We start from the raw sequence: 19,544 nt of genomic DNA on the forward strand, positions 1-19,544 counted from the left end.
GCCACCAGGGAAGCCCTGTACAGCAGTTCTTGATGTCTCTAAGTTTTCAAAGTTAGGGAGCTAGTAAAATCTTACCAATTAGTTAAAGAGCACCATTTTCAGCAACATTTTGCCAGACGTGGATAAAAATTAACTATAAAATTAACACAGCTCAGAAAGGTTAAAAGACAATCTAATCGGATACTTTGTTTCTCAAAATTTCTACAGCAATTCTATTTCTAGGACTTCTTCCTGCCAAGGAATCTCGAATCTTCAGTCTGGCTCTTCCAAAGGAAATATTAAATCAGTATTCTGGGATGAAAAGAAATCCTGCCATCATTCTAAAGCCAGGCTATCCCCAGAATGTTTGATCTCTATAAAAAGCCTTTGAGAATTAAAAAATAAAAAGATCACAAGTGGGGGAAAAAAAATGCTAGACTTGGTCTCAATGATCTGCTCCAGAAATTGTGCTCCTGGGCACAGTAGGTCTCTCTAAAACTGGATTTGTGAACAATAAAAATACAGTTAAACATCTATCACAGAACCGTGAGGTTTAGAGAGCATGGTTCGGGCCTCCCTGGTGGCGCAATGGTTGGAAGTCCACCTGCCGATGTAGGGGACACGGGTTCGTGCCCCGGTCTGGGAAGATCCCACATGCCGCGGAGCGGCTGGGCCTGTGAGCCATGGCCGCTGAGCCTGCACGTCTGGAGCCTGTGCTCCGCAACGGGAGAGGCCACAGCAGTGAGAGGGCCACGTACCACAAAAAAAAAAAAGAAAAGAGGAAGAACATAAACTCCTTGATGGCAAGGACTAGGCCATATTAACTCAACTCTGAACTCGGATCACCTCGCACGAGGCCTGGCCAGCACAGACCTACTGTTGTTTTATTTCCGAATGAATGGTATTAATACTGTAGAAAATGACTCATAGGTATTGGGTAACTTTCACATAGTCACCAAACCTTGTATTTAGTAAATGTTTAACACGCATTTACCCAGTGCCTGCCAAGGCCATAAAATCTAAATAACGTTAGCAAATAAGAGTCAGAGCTTCTCGCTCTGAATATTTGCATATCTTCCCACTGATGACTGCAAGACAACACATATGCTTCAAGTGTAACTTCCTTTTCTCAATTAAAACAAGGTAAAAGCGATGTCTGGAGTTGAAAACAGCATTTAAATTTTAACACACAGAGCCAGCCAAATATGGGTGGTGGTGGTTTAAAAATCTTGTTGAGTCAGTGAAGTCAAAAGATATAAATGGGGGACTTCCCTGGCAGTCCAGTGGTTAGGGCTCCACACTTCCAATGCAGGGGGCCTGGGTTCGAGCCCTGGTCGGGGAACTAGGATCCCACGTGCCACACAGCGTGGCCAAAAAGTAAAAAATAAATTTAAAAAAAAGATATAAATGGATGGGCAGCAAGCCATTGAAATTCTTCTTAACCTAAAGACAGGACTGGCCTTTCCTCCAACACATTTTTAAGGTGCAGCTAAATTAAAGGTGCACCTTGCTTTGTAAAACACCTGAATAAAAAAACCACAACAGTAGCACAGCAAAAAGCTCTGTATTTCATTATATACATTAAGGTGTAATTACTCACATAAAGACGCTGTTTTCCAAACATCAGGCACCTATGAATCCTTGTACTCTTGTTTCATTAAAATCTTCTTTAAATCAAAATTAGGCAATCCATTTATTAAACACAAGCTTGTGCCAAGAAGATAATCATTAAGGCATGGACTTAATGAGCTAGTATACAATAAAAGAAAAGAAAATGACCTGCACACCCCCTACATGTTACTTCATATACCATACATGGTATACACCTCACCTTTTGAAAAACACTGCCCAAAGTAAATCGTACGTAAGATTTTTTAAGTAGTGTATCCATGTAGTAATCAAGTTACTTCCACAAAATCAGTTTAAAATATATTTGTTCATGTATGTGCACAAACAACCTACGTCTCCTGGATACAAGGAAAGGTCCAGCTAAAACACCTTACAGTGGTTGTTAATGTCCACACTTCCTTGGAAACATTTTCCACTGTGCCCAGCTCTCACTACGATTATCCTTGTCCAGGTGATAGAAGGCAATTTTAGAAAGTGGTTAACATTGGTCTGCAACCATACACGACCCCCTGGGCATCACATACATATCCCATCATGCAATGTGCCTTTCAATCCTCTACATCTCTATATGGCATACTTTCCCTGTGGTTTCTGATAGATCGTCAGATTTGTTAACTGTTAAATTGACGTATATATGTATATACACATACATATATACATACACACACACACACTCACTCTCTCTCTCTCTCTCTCTCTCTCTGTGTGCATATATATATATAGAGAGAGAGATTCTCAAGGGACAGTGGAAGCAGAAATAGCTTATGAACATCTAGAAGCAAATTACCAAAATGCTACAGACTGCTACCAATGTGAAAAGTGGGGACAATGATGCATTTTTATAAGAATAAACTATATATTCTAAAAATTATCTAACTATATTCTATATATTATTTTATATATTATTACCTATCTCTATGTGAAGATCTACTGAAGACCACATCACACAAGACTAAATTTTCCACTTGAAAAACTGAAATGTTTCTAGATAGATGTGCCTAAAAGATAAATGATTTTTAAGTTATAAATTTCTTGAAATAGGCCTTCTTAGTCTCAACAATTGTTCAATGATAAGATTATACAATTACAAATGCTAAATAGAATGTTTAGCAGAAGCTCTTCACTGTGAGCTTGGCAGGAATGGCTGCAGAATTCTTCCAGCTAGTGTCCTGGAACTTGGGCACTGGGGATCCTAGGATCCCTACTACACACTCACTAAGACCAATCCTTTCGTTTCTTGAGAGGGCACCTAATAGCAACTCTTCCAGATCCTGAAGATAACAATCCTTGAGGTCCCTTCAGCCCCTGCTCTCCAGATAAAGTTCAAGTAACTGGTATAACCAACTTGATGGTCAATCCAACACACTGTGTTTGGTTTCAGTGGAAGGATGTTGATTATTTCTATCTGTTCTAGAGTTCATACAAAACACATGGAAAGAAAAATGCAGGTAGTATAAGTTTAACTATTATCCTTATTTACCTTTGGTGAGCAATTAAAAGTCTACCAGTCCAAAGTAAAGTAAGGCCAATCTATGAAAACATAAAGAATCTTGCCCCCCTCTCTTGCAAAAGACACTTGCCCAGGTTCTAAACTTAATCAGTTTTTGATATAAACAGACAATGAATTCCATTCACAAGAGCATGGCTGGATAACACAGTCGGCATCCCCGTAACTGAAGACGAAATATGCACTCACTGGCACGGAGGACTGAAGGGGTGACCTCGATCTCACTCGTTGCTTGGTAAGGCTGGAAGGCTGAAACACTGTTGGTGCCGAGCTCACTGCCAAACATCTCCGGACTCTGGGTGCCTGTGGAGCTGGCACTGGTGCCGTCACCTCCGTGATGCGGGTCCTGCTCATCAAACACTGCTACCAGCTAGAAATGACAGGTAAATTTGCAATTATAAACAAAGGCATTTAAAATGACAACCAACAACTTACACCACCTTTGATGTAAATCTACAGAGGAGAAATATGGATATGTACACACCCAGGAATGTTATGTTTTAGGAAAAGAAACTTCAAAGAAATAGTCTTGCCCTGAGTTTTGATGCTTTATTTTTATATTTCTAAGTCATACACTTCATATGCAAAATTCTCTGGGTGAAAATAAAAATAAAACGGTTTTATATCACAGAATGCTTAAGGGGATGGAGTGGATTTAAATCTTTTTGTAAATGATATATCAAGTGGAAAAGAAAGTGCATATATACCTATATATAATGCATATACATGATATATAGTTTATACAGCAAAAGGTATAAGGGACCCTTCATATGGGAAGAAGGGTATATTAAAAACTGTGCAGTATCTGCTCATTTGTGCATAAGAAACACAGAAAGGATACAAGAAACTAATGAGACGGGTAGGCTACAGGGAGTTAGTAGGAACAGGGTTGAAAGAGAGAGAGAATGGGAACAATAGTGGAGATAATGGGGCGGTAACACTTTTCTGAATATATTTTTCTGTAACTCTGACTCTTAGAACCATCATAATGATTCAAATACTTAAAAGAGAAATAAATAATTGAAATCGACCAGGAGGCAAGGTGGGGTCTGGGGGTCGGGAATCTAAAATGGAGCACAAACAAATAAACCCAGCTATGTTACAAATGAAAAACAGAACCACACGAAAAGGGTGGGGAAGAAAAGAACTAAGTCACTTTACGAAACTTTTTTTTTTCACTGTTTAACGTAAGGCTAAAGGCAAAAAGAACCTTCACAGAAATATTGTATTCTAGTTAGTAAAGCTGTCCCTTACAAGCGCATGGTTTAGAAATTCATACTCCACACACACACACACACACACACACACACACACACACACACACAGCAGGAATGAATGAGAAAGAAAAAATATTTTGGCTAATGAGAGCCAAAGTTCTCACCGCCAGAAACAGAAGTTACAAGCAAGGAAATATACTGTAGTATTAGATTAGAATTAGAGGCATCAATATGAACTTGTGGTTTTATAAGGAGGTAGGCCGACGGGTATGGATGGATGTGAATACATGTGTCCTAGCTCTGTCCAGTGAGAGATCCTAGAAGCAATGACATTGCTTCAATGTCAAATTGCTGGTCCAAGAACCAATGAACACAAGTGGCCAGATCATGGTTTCTAATACTATTCTCCAATAAATGAACTAGAACTCCTTAGAAAAATAGTTAATTCCAGGGTTGGGGACAGAGAAAATACGTGATGAGCCTGGAACACCTTGTGATACTAAAGAACACATCAAAGGAAGCACATCAAAGGGAATTAGGGCCAGCCTTAAGGAGCTCCCAAGGGCCGAAACCATTTGGGACACTTGTAAACGATCAAATAATGAGAGCATTAGATTATAACCCAAGATAAACTAAACATCTGTGAGTTCGTAATGATATAAGTAAATAATCGAAGAAATAAATAAACAAATGGTGGAGAATGGACAGCTTTTCCTTCCTGGAGCATCCCAATTAATAAATATGGAAAAAATCACTAAAAGAGAAATTATCACTAGGCAACCTCCACAGTCAGAACTGTCTCAGGCAAGATCTACCAACGGACGCTAACGTTAATGGGTGAGAGTATGGTGAGATATGGGCATATCTCAGAATATCTCCCCGTAAGATGCTTTTTAATTAAAAAGAGAAAGTAGTGTCTGCGGGCAGAAACTTGGCAGACAGCACTTCACCAAGTGCTGTCCCTTCACTTCATCAACATCACGTACCCTCTGAAAGATGCACTGAGAAATACACAACGTTACTTCCGTGGTACTCTTGCCCCAAATGCATAACTTTGGTCTAATCGTGAGGAAACATCAGACAAATCTAAATTGAGGAGCATTCTGTAACTACTACTCTTTACAAATACCAAGGTCGGGAAAGTAAAAGGCTGATGAAATTGTGTACCTTGGAGGAGACTGAGGAGAAATATGAACTGCACTCAGTGTGAGCCCCCTGCCTGGCTCCTGGACTAGGCAAAAGGCCTCAAAAGGCCTCATTAGTGGGAAAGAAGGAAAATTCAGATGATTAGTTAGTAGGATGGACTCAATGTTATTCGTTTCCTAACTTTGATAACTACACTATGATTATGCTGGACGTGAACATTAGGGATAGATGAAGGGTATATGGAAGCACTCTGTACTATTTTTGTAACTTTTCTGAAATATGAAACTATTTCAAAATTGAAAATTTTCATAATACAGCATAACAAAGTACCATAAAAATTAAAATTCAACCTATTTCTTCTTATAACTAAACAGTGGCAGCACTTCTTTAAAATCTCAAAGAGTAATAAAGTTCTAAGGCACAGAACACCTTGGTCATTCACACTCCAATCCCATGCCTGGCGAAGTAAGCTCAGCCTTCCAAGAAAAGAAGGGTCGGGACTGCACACGAAAAGAACCACACCTTCTGCCGCCAATCCAAGCCTTTTCAACGCCAATACTCCAATCAGTTAACAGACCAAAAGGTGTATTCACAGAATATGGAAAGTATTTATAATTACAGTTTGTCATTTTGAACAAATGCTATTGACATCAATCAATTCATAAGACAAAAAAGAAAACCACCATAAGGTCGTAGAGACATGCGACAAACAGGAAGCTCAGAATCCTGCTGTGGCATCTTATATAATTAGCTGATTAAACAATCTGAAGGAAGGTTAAGTGGTAAGAAGAAATTAAAGTCAGATGAACAGTTGGGCCACTCAACCTTATAATAAGCAACATCAGTGGGAAAAGAAATCCTTAGCAGTTATAAAAAATGGAAAGGTGTTTGTATATATACACTAAAGTTTCCATATACAGTATATATGTGCGTGTGTTGTAGGTATATGTATGTATGTATATATACATATATATAATCAGACTGTTTATCTGATAAGCATCTCCGCATATTAGTAACACAGACAGTAACCCCTGATTCTACAGATCAGGGGTCAGCAAGCATTTTTCTTAAAAGGTCCAGACAGTAAATATTTTTGGAGCTGCGCAATTCAAACAGTCAGTGTCACAACTATTCTACTCTGCATTGTAGCATGAAAACAGCCATACACAATACATGAATAAATGAGGGTGACTATGTTTAAACAAAACTTTATTTACAAAGCAGACGGTGGACCAAACTTGACCCACGGGCCATAGTTTGATGATCCTGCACTAATTTGCTCATCCCTCTAGTAACATCCAATTTAAATTTTTCAATTTGGGAAATAAAACTAGAAGTCAAGGTACCTTGGTAACCCTGATAAGCTAACAATATTCATTTCAAGCTCTTCATCAGGATTTTGAATTTCTATACTTGATTTTAATGTCATCAGACTTCTCACAAGGTGTGTGGCTTCATATGCAGTTTGAAAATATTAAGTTCTGACATTTTGGCGCTTAATTGGAAGCAAATGAAATTCAAGTTTTGTTATTCACTTTTCACCATGATGTGTTCTCTCAAGAATCAAGTCCTTTCTGCAAACTGAAAATGGAGATTGAAAATTACAAAGAACGAGCCTTAAATGCCACACATGATGGAAGAACTTATACACATATATTAGTTTCAATAATTATCTTCAGCATTTTTAGAAAACACAAGAATTATGAAATCTGGACTGTGCCACGAACAAACGCTGTCTGAATTTCAGCGGCAGAATCACAGTCGGTGGTTTGCAATATGCCCATAACATACAATTCTACAACTTTCATTTAAACCAAGATTTAAGTGCCAGGTGCAGACATAAAGTAATTTTGTGTTAAACTGGGAAGGATATATGATTTTAGAAAATCTGCTCTACAAGAATACACAGTAGCACAGCAAAAGAAAATGAGACCTTCACAAAAACATCACATATTAAAAATCTCTATCATGTCCTTCAAAAAATAAAGGAAATGTCTTGCTTTTAAATTTGTGAAACGTGACTCAAATCCATATTTTAACAGATGGAATCTTCACTGCTGTCCATGGAGTAGATTGTTTTTGAAAGTTCACTTTAACTTTCAATAGTTATTACTTCACCGCTCTTCTGATCCATTCACCTATCCAGTCTCCACGAGAAAAGACAGGCAGAATTTAGGATAACACCCACGATGACCCGCCTATAAATAAAACTCCAAACTTGGCCACACATTGCCACCTCCCTCAGAACAAGTCATTTCAGCTGCCTGAGACATCAGAACCCTCCAACAGAAAACCCATTTCGTAAGCATCACACGTAAATGCATATATAAGCCACTTGGATCAACGGTGGCCTCTTTCATGGATAAAAATCAGATCTAAAAGCCCAGAACTGTGTGTAGCCAAGTGGCTAAGAGCACAGAATTCACAAAGAGAACTACATTCAAAACCAGCTCTGACCTTACTTCTTAGATGGATGTTGGCCTAATCCACTGGCCTCTCGGCCATCGCTAAGCCTTACCTGTCCTCATCTGGAAACAGGAGAGTGACTGTGGTAGGCAGAATAATGCCCATGACTGTCCACACCCAAATCCCCAGAACCTGTGGACGTTGCCCTTCCATGGCAAAAGGGACCTGAAGATGCGATTCAGATCAAGGACCTTAAAACGGGGAGACTGTCCAGGATTATCCAGTGCGCCTCAGCTAATCACAGGAGTCTGGATAAGTGGAGACCCTTTCCCAGCTGTGGTCAGAGGGAGATATAACAATGGTTAGAGAGAGATGACACTTCTGGCTTTGGGGATGAAGCCAGGGAGCCGTGAGCCAAGGAACGCGGGGGCCTCTGGAAAGCAAGAGAATGAATTCTCCCCTAGGGCCTTCAGGAAAGAATGCAGCTCTGCTCCACCTTGATGTTACCCATGTCAGACTTCTACCCTACAGAACTACAAGTTAATAAATGTGTGATGTCTTAAACCACTAGTTTGTGGTAATTTGTTATGGCAGCAATAGGAAACTAATCTAGTGCCAGGACCTCTCCTCCTGGACTTGTGACAAATCAGAAAGAAGGCGTGTCGACTTTCAGAACACAAGCGCATGCTTACTGTTAGCTATTATTAAGTGATAGCGTGGTGGTTGATAAATATATACTTATGGAAAATTGAGGATCAGTTTCAAGAGTAACTACAGACTGAGGCAAAATTCTTCGATACACCAATAATAAGAGGGGAAAACAACAGGAAAAGGAGAGGAAAAGGCTTGCTAGAAAAAGTCAACATCACAATAAGCACAGAGTGAAGTTCTTCTGCAGGTGCCCTCCATCCTCCCCTCAACCCCTCACACAAACACAGAGCAGCATTTTACATCTCATTTCACTGAAAAGAAAACTGAGACTCAGAAAAATTAATATGACTAGAGCTTAGCTATAAGTATAGAATGAATCTGAAATTGGAAGTCAAATCCATCCAACTTCAGAGATCTTATTTTCTCCCAACCTCACTGCCCCGGAGCATCTAACATGTCGACAGCAAAGCCTTCTGGGAAACTCCAGGCTATGAGCACCTACAAGTCTTGGAATCGAATTCTATTTATTCTTGATTAACTAAAGCTAACACCCCACCTTACCAAGTTAACATAATTTTGATACCACTACCTAAAAGTTTCTGAACATATCTGAGGGTAACCATGCTAAAGATATCATCACTCAGTCCTGATCAGAAGAGCTTTTTAAAAGAATCAAAAGATGTTGCAGATTCTGTCTTCATACAGGAAATAGCAGGGGACGTAAGTCGAGTAGTTGCCTAAGTGAGGTTGCCAAGACTCTAGGCCCAGACGCCACACGCCCTCCAAAGCCATTTTACTGCCATAGCCCTTGAGTCGTCCGTCTGTCTCTGTTGATTTCTTCATGTAAGGGCTGCGCATATCCAGAAAAAGTTGATTATTATGGGTCTCATGAACATCTTTTACACACTCAACATTAATATATCAAATTGTTTGACTCTGAAATAAAGACATGTAACTCTTTAGAAAGGCATCATGTTTCCGGCCCTGGAGAAGGTCCAAAGTACGTGGAAAAATACTAAAAATGACACTGAACTTGAAGGTGCCTTTAAGACCCTTTCTTCACCTAAGGAACATGATTGGCCTCAGTGAGTAAGCCGGACTCCACTGAATCACTTCGTCTGCGGTATCAAAGCAAAATCGGCAAGAAACACAAGAGACAACATGCACTTGATTTTGCTTCTGGTAGGGAACTCTTTGCGTTTGCCACATTTTTCAATATTCTTCCTAACACAAGACTATGATGATGATGCTTCTGAACCCCCAAGATAACGATGGCATCACGTAAAACAACACATCTCTGAACGATGGCAGGGAGGTTTCATAGGCAGATTTGCCTGTAAAGAATAAATGCAACAGAGAGAAAATGCAGTAAAAATGTGAGAGCTCTATCACAGTATAACATTCCAAAAAACTAACAATAAAAATCAAGTAGTTGGGGCTTCCCTGGTGGCACAGTGGTTGAGAGTCCGCCTGCCGATGCAGGAGACACAGGTTCGTGCCCCGGTCCGGGAAGATCCCACATGCCGCGGAGCGGCTGGGCCCGTGAGCCATGGCTGCTGAGCCTGCGCGTCCGGAGCCTGTGCTCCTCAATGGGAGAGGCCACAACTGTGAGAGGCCCGTGTACCACAAAAAAAAAAAAAAAAAAAAAATCAAGTAGTTGGAGATACATGTATTTTATGACGGAAGTAAGGCTGTCCCGTAACATACGGTTCTAAACTATCACTATTCCAAAAATGACTTTTTCTTCCCATAGGTCAATCTAGGAGTTTCTATAGTTAGGATCACACATATCGATACCTTTACCTTTTTTTTTTTTTTTTTGCCCTTTGACTCAAGGATACACCTTTAAAAACATGGTAGGCAATTCCCTGATGGTCCAGTGGTTAGCACTTGGCGCTTTCATTGCTGGGGCCCAGGTTCGGTCCCCTGGTCGGGGAACTAAGAATCCGCAAGCTGTGTGGCACAGCCAAAAGAAAAAAGAAAAGGAAAACTAAGAGACACTAGCACGGTTATATAGATTAGTGCAGTATGTTATCTACTCACAAGAGGGGACCCTAACGAGATAAATATTTAACAGTGTCATTTCAAACAATATACCATGTAGGAGGGGGTAAGACATTCCCTACCTGAACAACCAAGGAGACCAACACCATCACAAGCTTCTACCTGTGGATGATCAAAGGTTACTGTCCCACAAGAGCTAACAGCATCCTTTAAGAAGGTAATATTTCATGGACAGAGATGCTTAATAAAGATATTGCGCTTCATCTGGAAATCACAGTGAAATCTAGTCACCTATGACACTCCCCAGCTTATATTTCAGAGCTGGGATTTAATTCTGCTGTCCCTTAGGGTGACACACTGTGTCACCCACTGAGCCTCCAGACTAATTGGATTCCCAATTTAAGAGTTATGCTCAACTAATAGCCTTGAGTGTTATCAACCGCAAACCACAATGAACACATGCAAATGCTGTAGCCATCAGCTGGCTGACCCACTCGTGAGACATAATGCAAACCCTTCCCCCTCCCATCCCCGTTACCAAGGACCACTGTTCCCTTTGTACCCACCCATGAGGTTACAACTACATTACACTATTGCTGAAGTGTTAATAAAAAGCAAGACTGCACAGTAAGACAGAACAAAATGAACCTGAAACTGGCTAATCACACATATATGGGTTGACACCAAATTGGAGGAGGTGGCATTTGTTGAGATTTTCCCATGAGCACATGCAGCTTCCCCTCAAAGAGATGACGGTAAAACTGGGAAAGAAGCTCTATGAACCTCAGAATCAAAGGTAATGATGTAATAATGAATTATTGTGTAGACATGGGCCAAAAAAAACTATCAAATCAATTTTTAAGCTTTGTAATGACTGAACTCACTTTAACGACAGAGGCAACACTAAATCCTTAGTCATTCTCTGAGCCTTACTTGCTCTCATGGTTCATTAAAAACTCATTTAAATAAAGCTACAGTTTTACTGGTCGAGTAAGCAAAACAACAGCAAAAGAATATATTGGGGCCAGTGGTGTTTTATAATAGTAGTAATACAAGCTGTAACTAATAAAAACAAACTCACAACAGAAGGAGAATCTCAAGCTTGCCACTGAAAAACTTTAAATGTTATATAAGCAAGATTAATTCTCTGCTTCATCAGCATTTTAAAAATTAAGTGTATATTGTCTGATACCAAAAAAAAAAAAAACCCACAGCTTAGGAGAGAACTCTAAATGCCATGGGCACACTGAAGGCGCAGCCACTTTTCCTCCTGGCTAAGCTAAGAAAGGTGAAGAGCTGGAGTCCTTTCCCTGCACTGTACCTGGAGCCTCAACCTCAAATCTGTCTCAACTTCCAGCTCCGGGGCTTGAGATTCGAGAGGCAGCAGGTCCTCACCTACGGGTGCCCTGCCCCCGGCTCCTTGCCACTGTCAACCTCCTAACATACATCTCTCCAAAAGTGAGCGAGGGGTAGAAACAGGATTCAACAACAAGGTGTTTTAATCTGTACACAATTTAGCTTGACAATCAGTACGTGTAACACATTGACTCAGGAAGAGCTGCGTTAACGAATCGTAAATGAGAGACTCCCCCAGGAGTGACTCCTTTGATGAATTCCATAGTCTGGGGGTTGGGGATCTAAGTTTAAAAATATATGTATTATTAATCAAAAGTCCAACATCACGTAGGAAACAGACAGGCACAATGTGACAAGCGAAAACCACACACACACACACAGAGCCTTTCAATCAATGCTTTACTCTAAACTGTGATTAAAAGGTCCGTGACGAAAACCTACAGCCCCAGCGATGCGACTTGAGCTTTGCGGAGTATGTATGCACGAGTGACACTTCCCCTCTGTCCCACAAAGACATGCCACTGTACACGGACTCCACAGTCTAGGGCACCAGCCTCAACCATCCCCAACCCCTGAACCACAGACCAAAGGGATGAGAGGCTGCAATGTGACTGCTCAGCCCAGAAACGCAGCACCACCATTACCACCAGGCAGGACCGCTGCTCATGCCTGCCGTCCTGCACTTCTGGATTTCTGCCTCCACTTGGTGAGTCTGCTGAAGCTGAGTTGAGACCTTGGTTAGGAAGCCCCTCTAGTCTTTTTTACCTCCTCAGCTAGCCAGGTAAATTAAGCCAGGGCCTCTTCCACTGACCTGAAAACCTTGTCTCCGTATGCCCTCACCACCCCTGCACCTAGCAAGATACAAACGTCTACGTGAGAGGGCAGCAGGAGTCAATTTCAGCCTCAAGTCACAAGGGCAGCCTCCCATCAACCTGCGCCCTAGACTCCGTGCTGTATGGAGTGCACATGTATCAGGTGATTCCAGGCTCGCGGGAGAAATCTGCCACGGCTCATCAAATAACCACCTCACAGAACAATGCGTTCACGCACTCTCCCTAAGCAACCCATCCCTGATTCCACTGTTGAATCTATGACAAATGACTCATCACTAAAATTCCTTGCCAGTCAAATCCGGTGAACTATAATACTTTATTTTATTGGCAGTCGGTAGTGGAAAACTTCCCATCCTAAAACAGAAATTTAAAGGATCACTTCCTTAGTTCTAAATTTTGCAAATTATGTTTAAAATTAGAAGCACGAGAAAAGAAAACTTGGCTCTGGTTCCATCAAGCCATCAGTACCGAGGAGGAGTTAAGCAGAAAGCATCTCGGCACAACGGTTAGACCTAGAGATCGTGCAACAGAGGTAAGCGAATCATCATCTCTGGCATTTACAGGCAAGATCATACTTCCAACTGAAGGAACCCGCCTTGTTTCCAAGGCAACTTGCCATTTGTATAGGGGACTCACTTGGGGGTTAGTAATCCCTTAACTGCTGACTTCACAATTTGAACCAGACTCCCACTGATATCTTAGCTTCCATCTAAAAGCATCGTCAGGAAAAAAAAGAGAGTTTAACTGCTTTAAAAGACAGGAATTCAGAAGATTCTGTGGCATTCATTGACTTTGCGGGGCAGGAGAGGGACACAGGAGCAAAAAGTGACTAAGAAAAGCACAGCAGAAGAACTGGGAGTCGCTGCTGCTCAGTCATTTGTTTCCCATTGAAGATGCATCAAACGCACCACTTCTGTTCACTCCAAGTTCTGAACGAAAGTTCAGTTTATACTGATATATAACAAAAAGTCAGTCTTCATTCTGACAACCACAAGCCAATATTAGCAAAAGATCAGAGTTCAACAAATCTGTTTTGTAAAATATAACACTAATGTTACATTACAAAATGCCTTTCAGCTTAATTTGCATGCAAAAAGACAAAGTGTGACTTTTAAATATCCACCCGGAGGCAAAGATGAAAAACTTCAAACATTTTCTGACTCCTTTTTGCTACACTCATTATCTCACCACCTTCTACAAAAGGAGCTATAATGTGTCCTTGACATTATCCCAAATTATCTTCAGTATGCAAGACAATGCTGATTAAATTAAGCTCATTTAAATCAGCTGGCAGGTTTATTCAAAAAGTAACTAAATAATAAAATTCTTTATAGCAACTACTCTTCATTAGTATAACCTGCTTAGCAATGTTTTTTTAAAAAGCGGACACAGAATAAATACTAATTGCGTGTCAATCCTTTCTCCTCCATGTTTGACGGATGAAAGAAATACCTTAGAAGTTGAACATCTCCCCTAATCCACAAATCACTTTAATACTAAAATTTCACACAAATCTTTTGAAATCCAGTGCCATCTAATGGATTTAGCCAAGCACAAAGAGTTTTGAAACCTGACTTTTTGGCAGAACATATTCTGAAGACAGACAGAATTTCTGTTTTCCTTCCATTTACATCTCACAGAAAACCTCCCCATGGCTGACCTGGAACTGGGCCGGTGGGCGGGGGTCGGTCAAGTCAAGGTCATCCCATCATTTGCAGTGCCCTCCACTCCTTTCATAAGGGCGAGGCTGCCAGTCTTAGATGGGTTCCCCAGGACGACTGCGGCTCAGAGAGGTGACCCCTCCCAGCTGTGGGACCTGGACAGCTCCTCCACATTTTGGGTCTCAGTGCTGCACAGGGCTGTTGCACATGTTATTTTACTGAATTCTGAGCAAGTGCTTGGAAGGGTTCCTGCAGGTCGCAAGTACTCAATAAACGTCAGCTACCATGATGATTTTAGAGAGCGTCAAGAGATTGAGGTTATCACCGGAGGAAGATGAAGGGCTCCGGGACTAAGTTCAGCCGTGTGAACTTCATCCTGAAAACCCTGGGGCAGCCCTGAATGCACAGCAGTGTAATCTGCAGAAGGCCTGGAGGAGTTTGGAGAAAGGACTGGAAAGGTAAACATGGCAGCTCCTTAGTCCAATAGAGAAGAAGTCAGGAGGGCCTAGACTCATAGGAAAGCAGTGGAGTGAAAACACAATTAACACAAATAATTATTAAAACGCAGAGCTGAGACTTATTTAAAAGGCTTTGGTGCTTGGTGGGTGAGTGGCGCCTTGGAGGAGGGGGACAAATCTGAGATGTCTAGGCTTGGGTGGCTGGGCAGGGGACAAGTATAAGGACGAAGAAGTTTGGGATGAAAAACGATGCATCCAGATTGAGGTACATCCAGGGTCCAATTCCCAGTAGACACCTGGAGTTGGGGGTCCATGGTGGGAACGGGAGTTCAAGACTTATGACCTGGAACTGGGCGATGTCATTGGTGGATGGTGGGTGAAGCCAGGAGTTTATTTAAGGTCCCAATCTGGACGTGGAGCGTGTAGGGAAATCAGAACCAAACCGCCACAAAGCTGAGATTGCAGGCTTCTCTTCTCTTCCTCCAATTTCATTTCGGAAGAAATTTGAGAACTGACTAAACAATGTAAGTAAACTCAAGGAAACCAGGAAAGGGAAAGTATCACGGGGTAGTGATCAGTAGTATTTAAATACCACCGGGAGGCATATCAGCACTTTCTCAAGGAAGGTGACATCAATACATACTTTCAACAAGTGGGACCTAAAGCTACTGCAATACACGTGCTAAAATAATTTCAGTAATAGGGAATGAATGGTAAAAGAATAGGAAAAAAAACTTAATTTTTAGTCCACTGATATACAAAAAATAGACGCTCAGATATTTGTTCAAATAACACTAAGCAAATAAATTCGTCTTTACATTATGTTTGTCTCAACAGATGAGGATTCTGTAAACAGCTCTTGGTTTTCTTGTGAAAAGGTCTGTTTCCTTCATCTTCGTGTCCCACCCTGCTCCTGCCTGAAAGGTGCCCCAATAAATACATAATGAATTAATATCAGTTTGCATATCTATTTTGCAGCCCCTTTGAAAAGCATAGGCAAGCTAATACCAGCAGCTCATCCACTGCAAGTCCTCAGGGCATCATGCCCTAACCTCACGCCTCTGCTTGCACACCCAGAAAACCACAGCCTGCAAGAAGAGAGAAGGAGATCAGTGCAGCCTGTACCTCAGTTCACGGAATGAGACCAATTACCCATGTCATCGTCCTCCTACTTTTTCAACACTCTAACATCCAGATCTTACTATTTATTCTCTGAAACCAGAAGTACTTTTGAAGTAGGCTGAGGCTAGAATCTCGGGAAACAGTAGGCTGATGCAAAACAAAGGGCCACGGACGTTCCCGGAGTCCCTGACCCTCCAGCTGCGGTTTCCGCCTTTCCTATAGGAAGGATCACAACTTGGACTGCTGATAATACAAGGCTGCACCGGAGTATAAGGCCCATCACCTACTTCACTTTACTTATTCTTTTACTCACACTGTGTACCTACTATGTGCCAAGAAATGAACGAAAGAATGAACCTTCTCCATAGAAAAAACAAAATGCACAGAGGCACTGAATTCTGCATGTAGTTGCAGCAGGTTCACAGACCTCCCCTCTAAAAGAAAGAAGACAGAATTAAAGACACATTTTCTAACATTCAATTAAATATCAATACACATTTCTTAAATTCCATCACGTCACTCTGATTACCACAGTTATATATTAGCAGTGTAAATCTCTTCTCAATAGCCTCAAATTCTCTTTATTTCCTTGAAGTATTCCTGCTACTTTCTCTGCTCCATCTTCCCATTTTACTATATAAATGTTCAAAGCTAAAACCCAGAAATAAGGAATCACTTTACATGGATTGGAATAAAAGAGAATCATAAACAAAATTCCTGACTATTTAAAAAATGTGGGACTTCCCTGGTGGCGCAGTGGTTAAGAATCCACTTGCCCCAATGCAGGGGACACAGGTTTGAGCCCTGGTCCAGGAAGATCCCACATGCCGCAGAGCAACTAAGCCCATGCGCCACAACTCAACTACTGAAGCCCGCGTGCCACAACTACTGAAGCCCGCATGCCTAGAGCCCGTGCTCCACAACAAGAGAAGCCACCACAATAAGAAGGCCGCGCACCGCAACAAAGAGTAGCCCCCGCTTACCACAACTAAAGAAAGCCCGCGTGCAGTAATGAAGATCCAACGCAGCCAAAAATAAATTAATTTAAAAAAATAAAATAAAATAAAAAATGTGATTACCGTAACAGCAGCAGCAGTAGCAACCAAGTGATACTAATGGCAGGAGCTGACCCTTCTTATCCTCAAAATACAAAGAGCACTGCTATCACACCCTCTCAACACCCAGGGAAATGAGAAACCTACAAGGTTGCGTTAACTGGCTGTGGTCCACCACCACTTGTAATTGGCAAAACCTCCCAAGTGTGCTTGAAGCCAAAGGTTTCGCTCTGAATCCCTGCAGGACAAACATTATTTCCCATAGATCACCACATTTCCTTGTAAAAGGATCTCACACCTTTTTATTTTTATTATTATTATTTGCGGTACACAGGCCTCCCACTGTTGTGGCCTCTCCCGTTGCGGAGCACAGGCTCCGGACGCGCAGGCTCAGCGGCCATGGCTCACGTGCCCAGCCACTCCGCGGCATGTGGGATCCTCCCGGACCGGGGCACAAACCCGTGTCCCCTGCATCGGCAGGCGGACTCTCAACCACTGCGCCACCAAGGAAGCCCTCTCACACCCTTTTAGAAGATAGTATCCACCCCCAGAAAACCAACCACCACTGGGGGATCCTGAACCCTGGATTCCAGGGTCCTTGGATGAACCTCTGCTGTGACACTTTGCCCCCTCTGTACATCTGTGCAGTGGTCTCAGCGGATCACCCTGCTCTCCCCCGATGAAGTCAACACAGTCAATACCTTGGACATGATATAAGGAATTTAAAACAACAGTATGAACGACCCAAGGACTGAAAGAAGAGGTGAGAGAGACAACAACGTAGAAGAAAGTAACAACAGGAAACCAACTGCAAGCCGAGGAGACCCGGGGATTCTGGACCCGGTGGCAAACCAACCCAGAACCTGACTGCTATGGGGCCCACCCTCCTCACCAAGAGTTTTATCTCTGAAACCACTGAAAATGCTGGAAATGTCTTGATGATCCAGAAGCTGGAAACCGCTCAGACAATAAAATCACTCTCACACACAAGAGACCCCACAGACCGTACAGTCTGTCTACACAGGCGTGATAGCAAACGCAGAAAAGGCCACTGCTGGGACATTTAAGCACAGTTCCTACAACCTTGCGTACTAGCCTAAAAGAAAGGAAAATACAAACTCCCAAACTGGCCAAATTAGTGCTTATGGTAAAACACAAATCTAATTAGACACTTAACATCAAAATTGCCAGAAATAAACACACACTTCGTGTAAACAAACCATTAATAGGCTGTTGCTTTTTCTTTGAAAGAAGCACATTATTTATAAACTGCTGCCACCTTAAAACTGGCCTCATTCAATCCTGTCAGACAGTGAAACACACTTAGGCAAGTGGGAAATTAGGAGGGGGGAAAAGTCACTTCACAAATTGTGACATCACTAAGTGTCATAAGTGAATAAAACAGAATGTTGCACAAGACTGTATAAAGACAAGATCCTTATTCAATACCTTCACCAAGAAAGAAAGGCTGAATTAAACTTCCACATCTGATGAAACTATAAGTTCACTTATCAGTTTCCCCTCATAAAATAACAGTAATGGAAAACCCCTCAAATTAGTGATCCAGACTTCCTGGTGTCAAATATTCCCAGTGGAGCCTTCAAAACCGCAAGAGAGTCAGGAAATCTGAGCGCCAGCTTGCACGGGTGCTCTGGGAAGACTGGCCGCTGTGCCCTAACCTGGCCGCCTTCCTGGAAGCTACCACCAGGTGACATCCCTGGGATATAAGCTCCCTGATAAACAAGACACAACACGTGTACAAAGAAATGGGTCTGACTGATGAGAATCTAACGAAAGCTGTCTGGGTCACAGGACTTGAAAGAAAAGAAGCTTTGCAAAGACACAACACCAATACTCCAAGCACTCTGGAACGCACTTCCACCCCGGGAATTTGCTCTTTGGAGGTAGCTGTCAGCTTCATTCCACTTCCTGGAGGATGAGCTCAGGGGCTGGACTCCAGATATTGCGGTCTCTGTACCATGAGTGCCAGGCGGGACACAGGTGCCAGGGTGAACAGAGCAGCAGATCGACTGGGATGAAGCCCTGCGAGAGGCGGGGCGGAGAAGCTGGGCAGAAAGAATGAAGCACAGAAAGAGTCTTCAAGGGCGAAGGGGAATCACCCGGCCAGAGGCTGGAGAGGAAGAAGAGGGAGGCGGGGCCACAGCCCCTCGTGCAGGGCAGCTCTGATCCCAGGGGGAGGGCTGCTGAGTTCCACCTTCTTTCAAACAGAGAAAGCAAAAGCACCGGTTCTCATAGACCTGGAATAACAATCCTTGATTTGCAAACAAATAATACAGCTTCACAATGCCTTATCCACAATTCCAACATCAAATGGCTCCAGAATCGAACATGTTTTCGTAAGTTTCTGAGAAGCACATTCGGCAAAACCGAATCTGGACCGATGCAAGATTATTTATAATATGCATTTACTCGCATGTTGGAGAGAAGGCACGTGTCCCCACAGAGCCGTCAATGATTGGACTACGGAGTTCTGCCTTCAGCATCACAGGGGATGTTACA

General features: G+C 42.1%; 1 protein-coding gene across 21 annotated transcripts in view; it reads right to left on the bottom strand.

The window, feature by feature from the left end:
- Window positions 1-19,544, bottom strand: part of PARD3 (par-3 family cell polarity regulator) — a 639,757-nt gene that overhangs the window by 384,565 nt on the left and 235,648 nt on the right. For all 21 annotated transcript variants that reach the window (XM_060293163.2, XM_060293165.2, XM_060293169.2 and 18 more), the window contains exon 3: window positions 3,305-3,485. In XM_060293163.2, coding sequence (XP_060149146.1) covers window positions 3,305-3,485 — 181 coding nt within the window. The remainder of the gene's footprint in view (window positions 1-3,304; window positions 3,486-19,544) is intronic.

The sequence above is a fragment of the Globicephala melas genome, chromosome 2 (genome assembly GCF_963455315.2).
Source record: "Globicephala melas chromosome 2, mGloMel1.2, whole genome shotgun sequence".
In the NCBI taxonomy this organism is placed as follows: Eukaryota; Metazoa; Chordata; class Mammalia; order Artiodactyla; family Delphinidae; genus Globicephala; species Globicephala melas.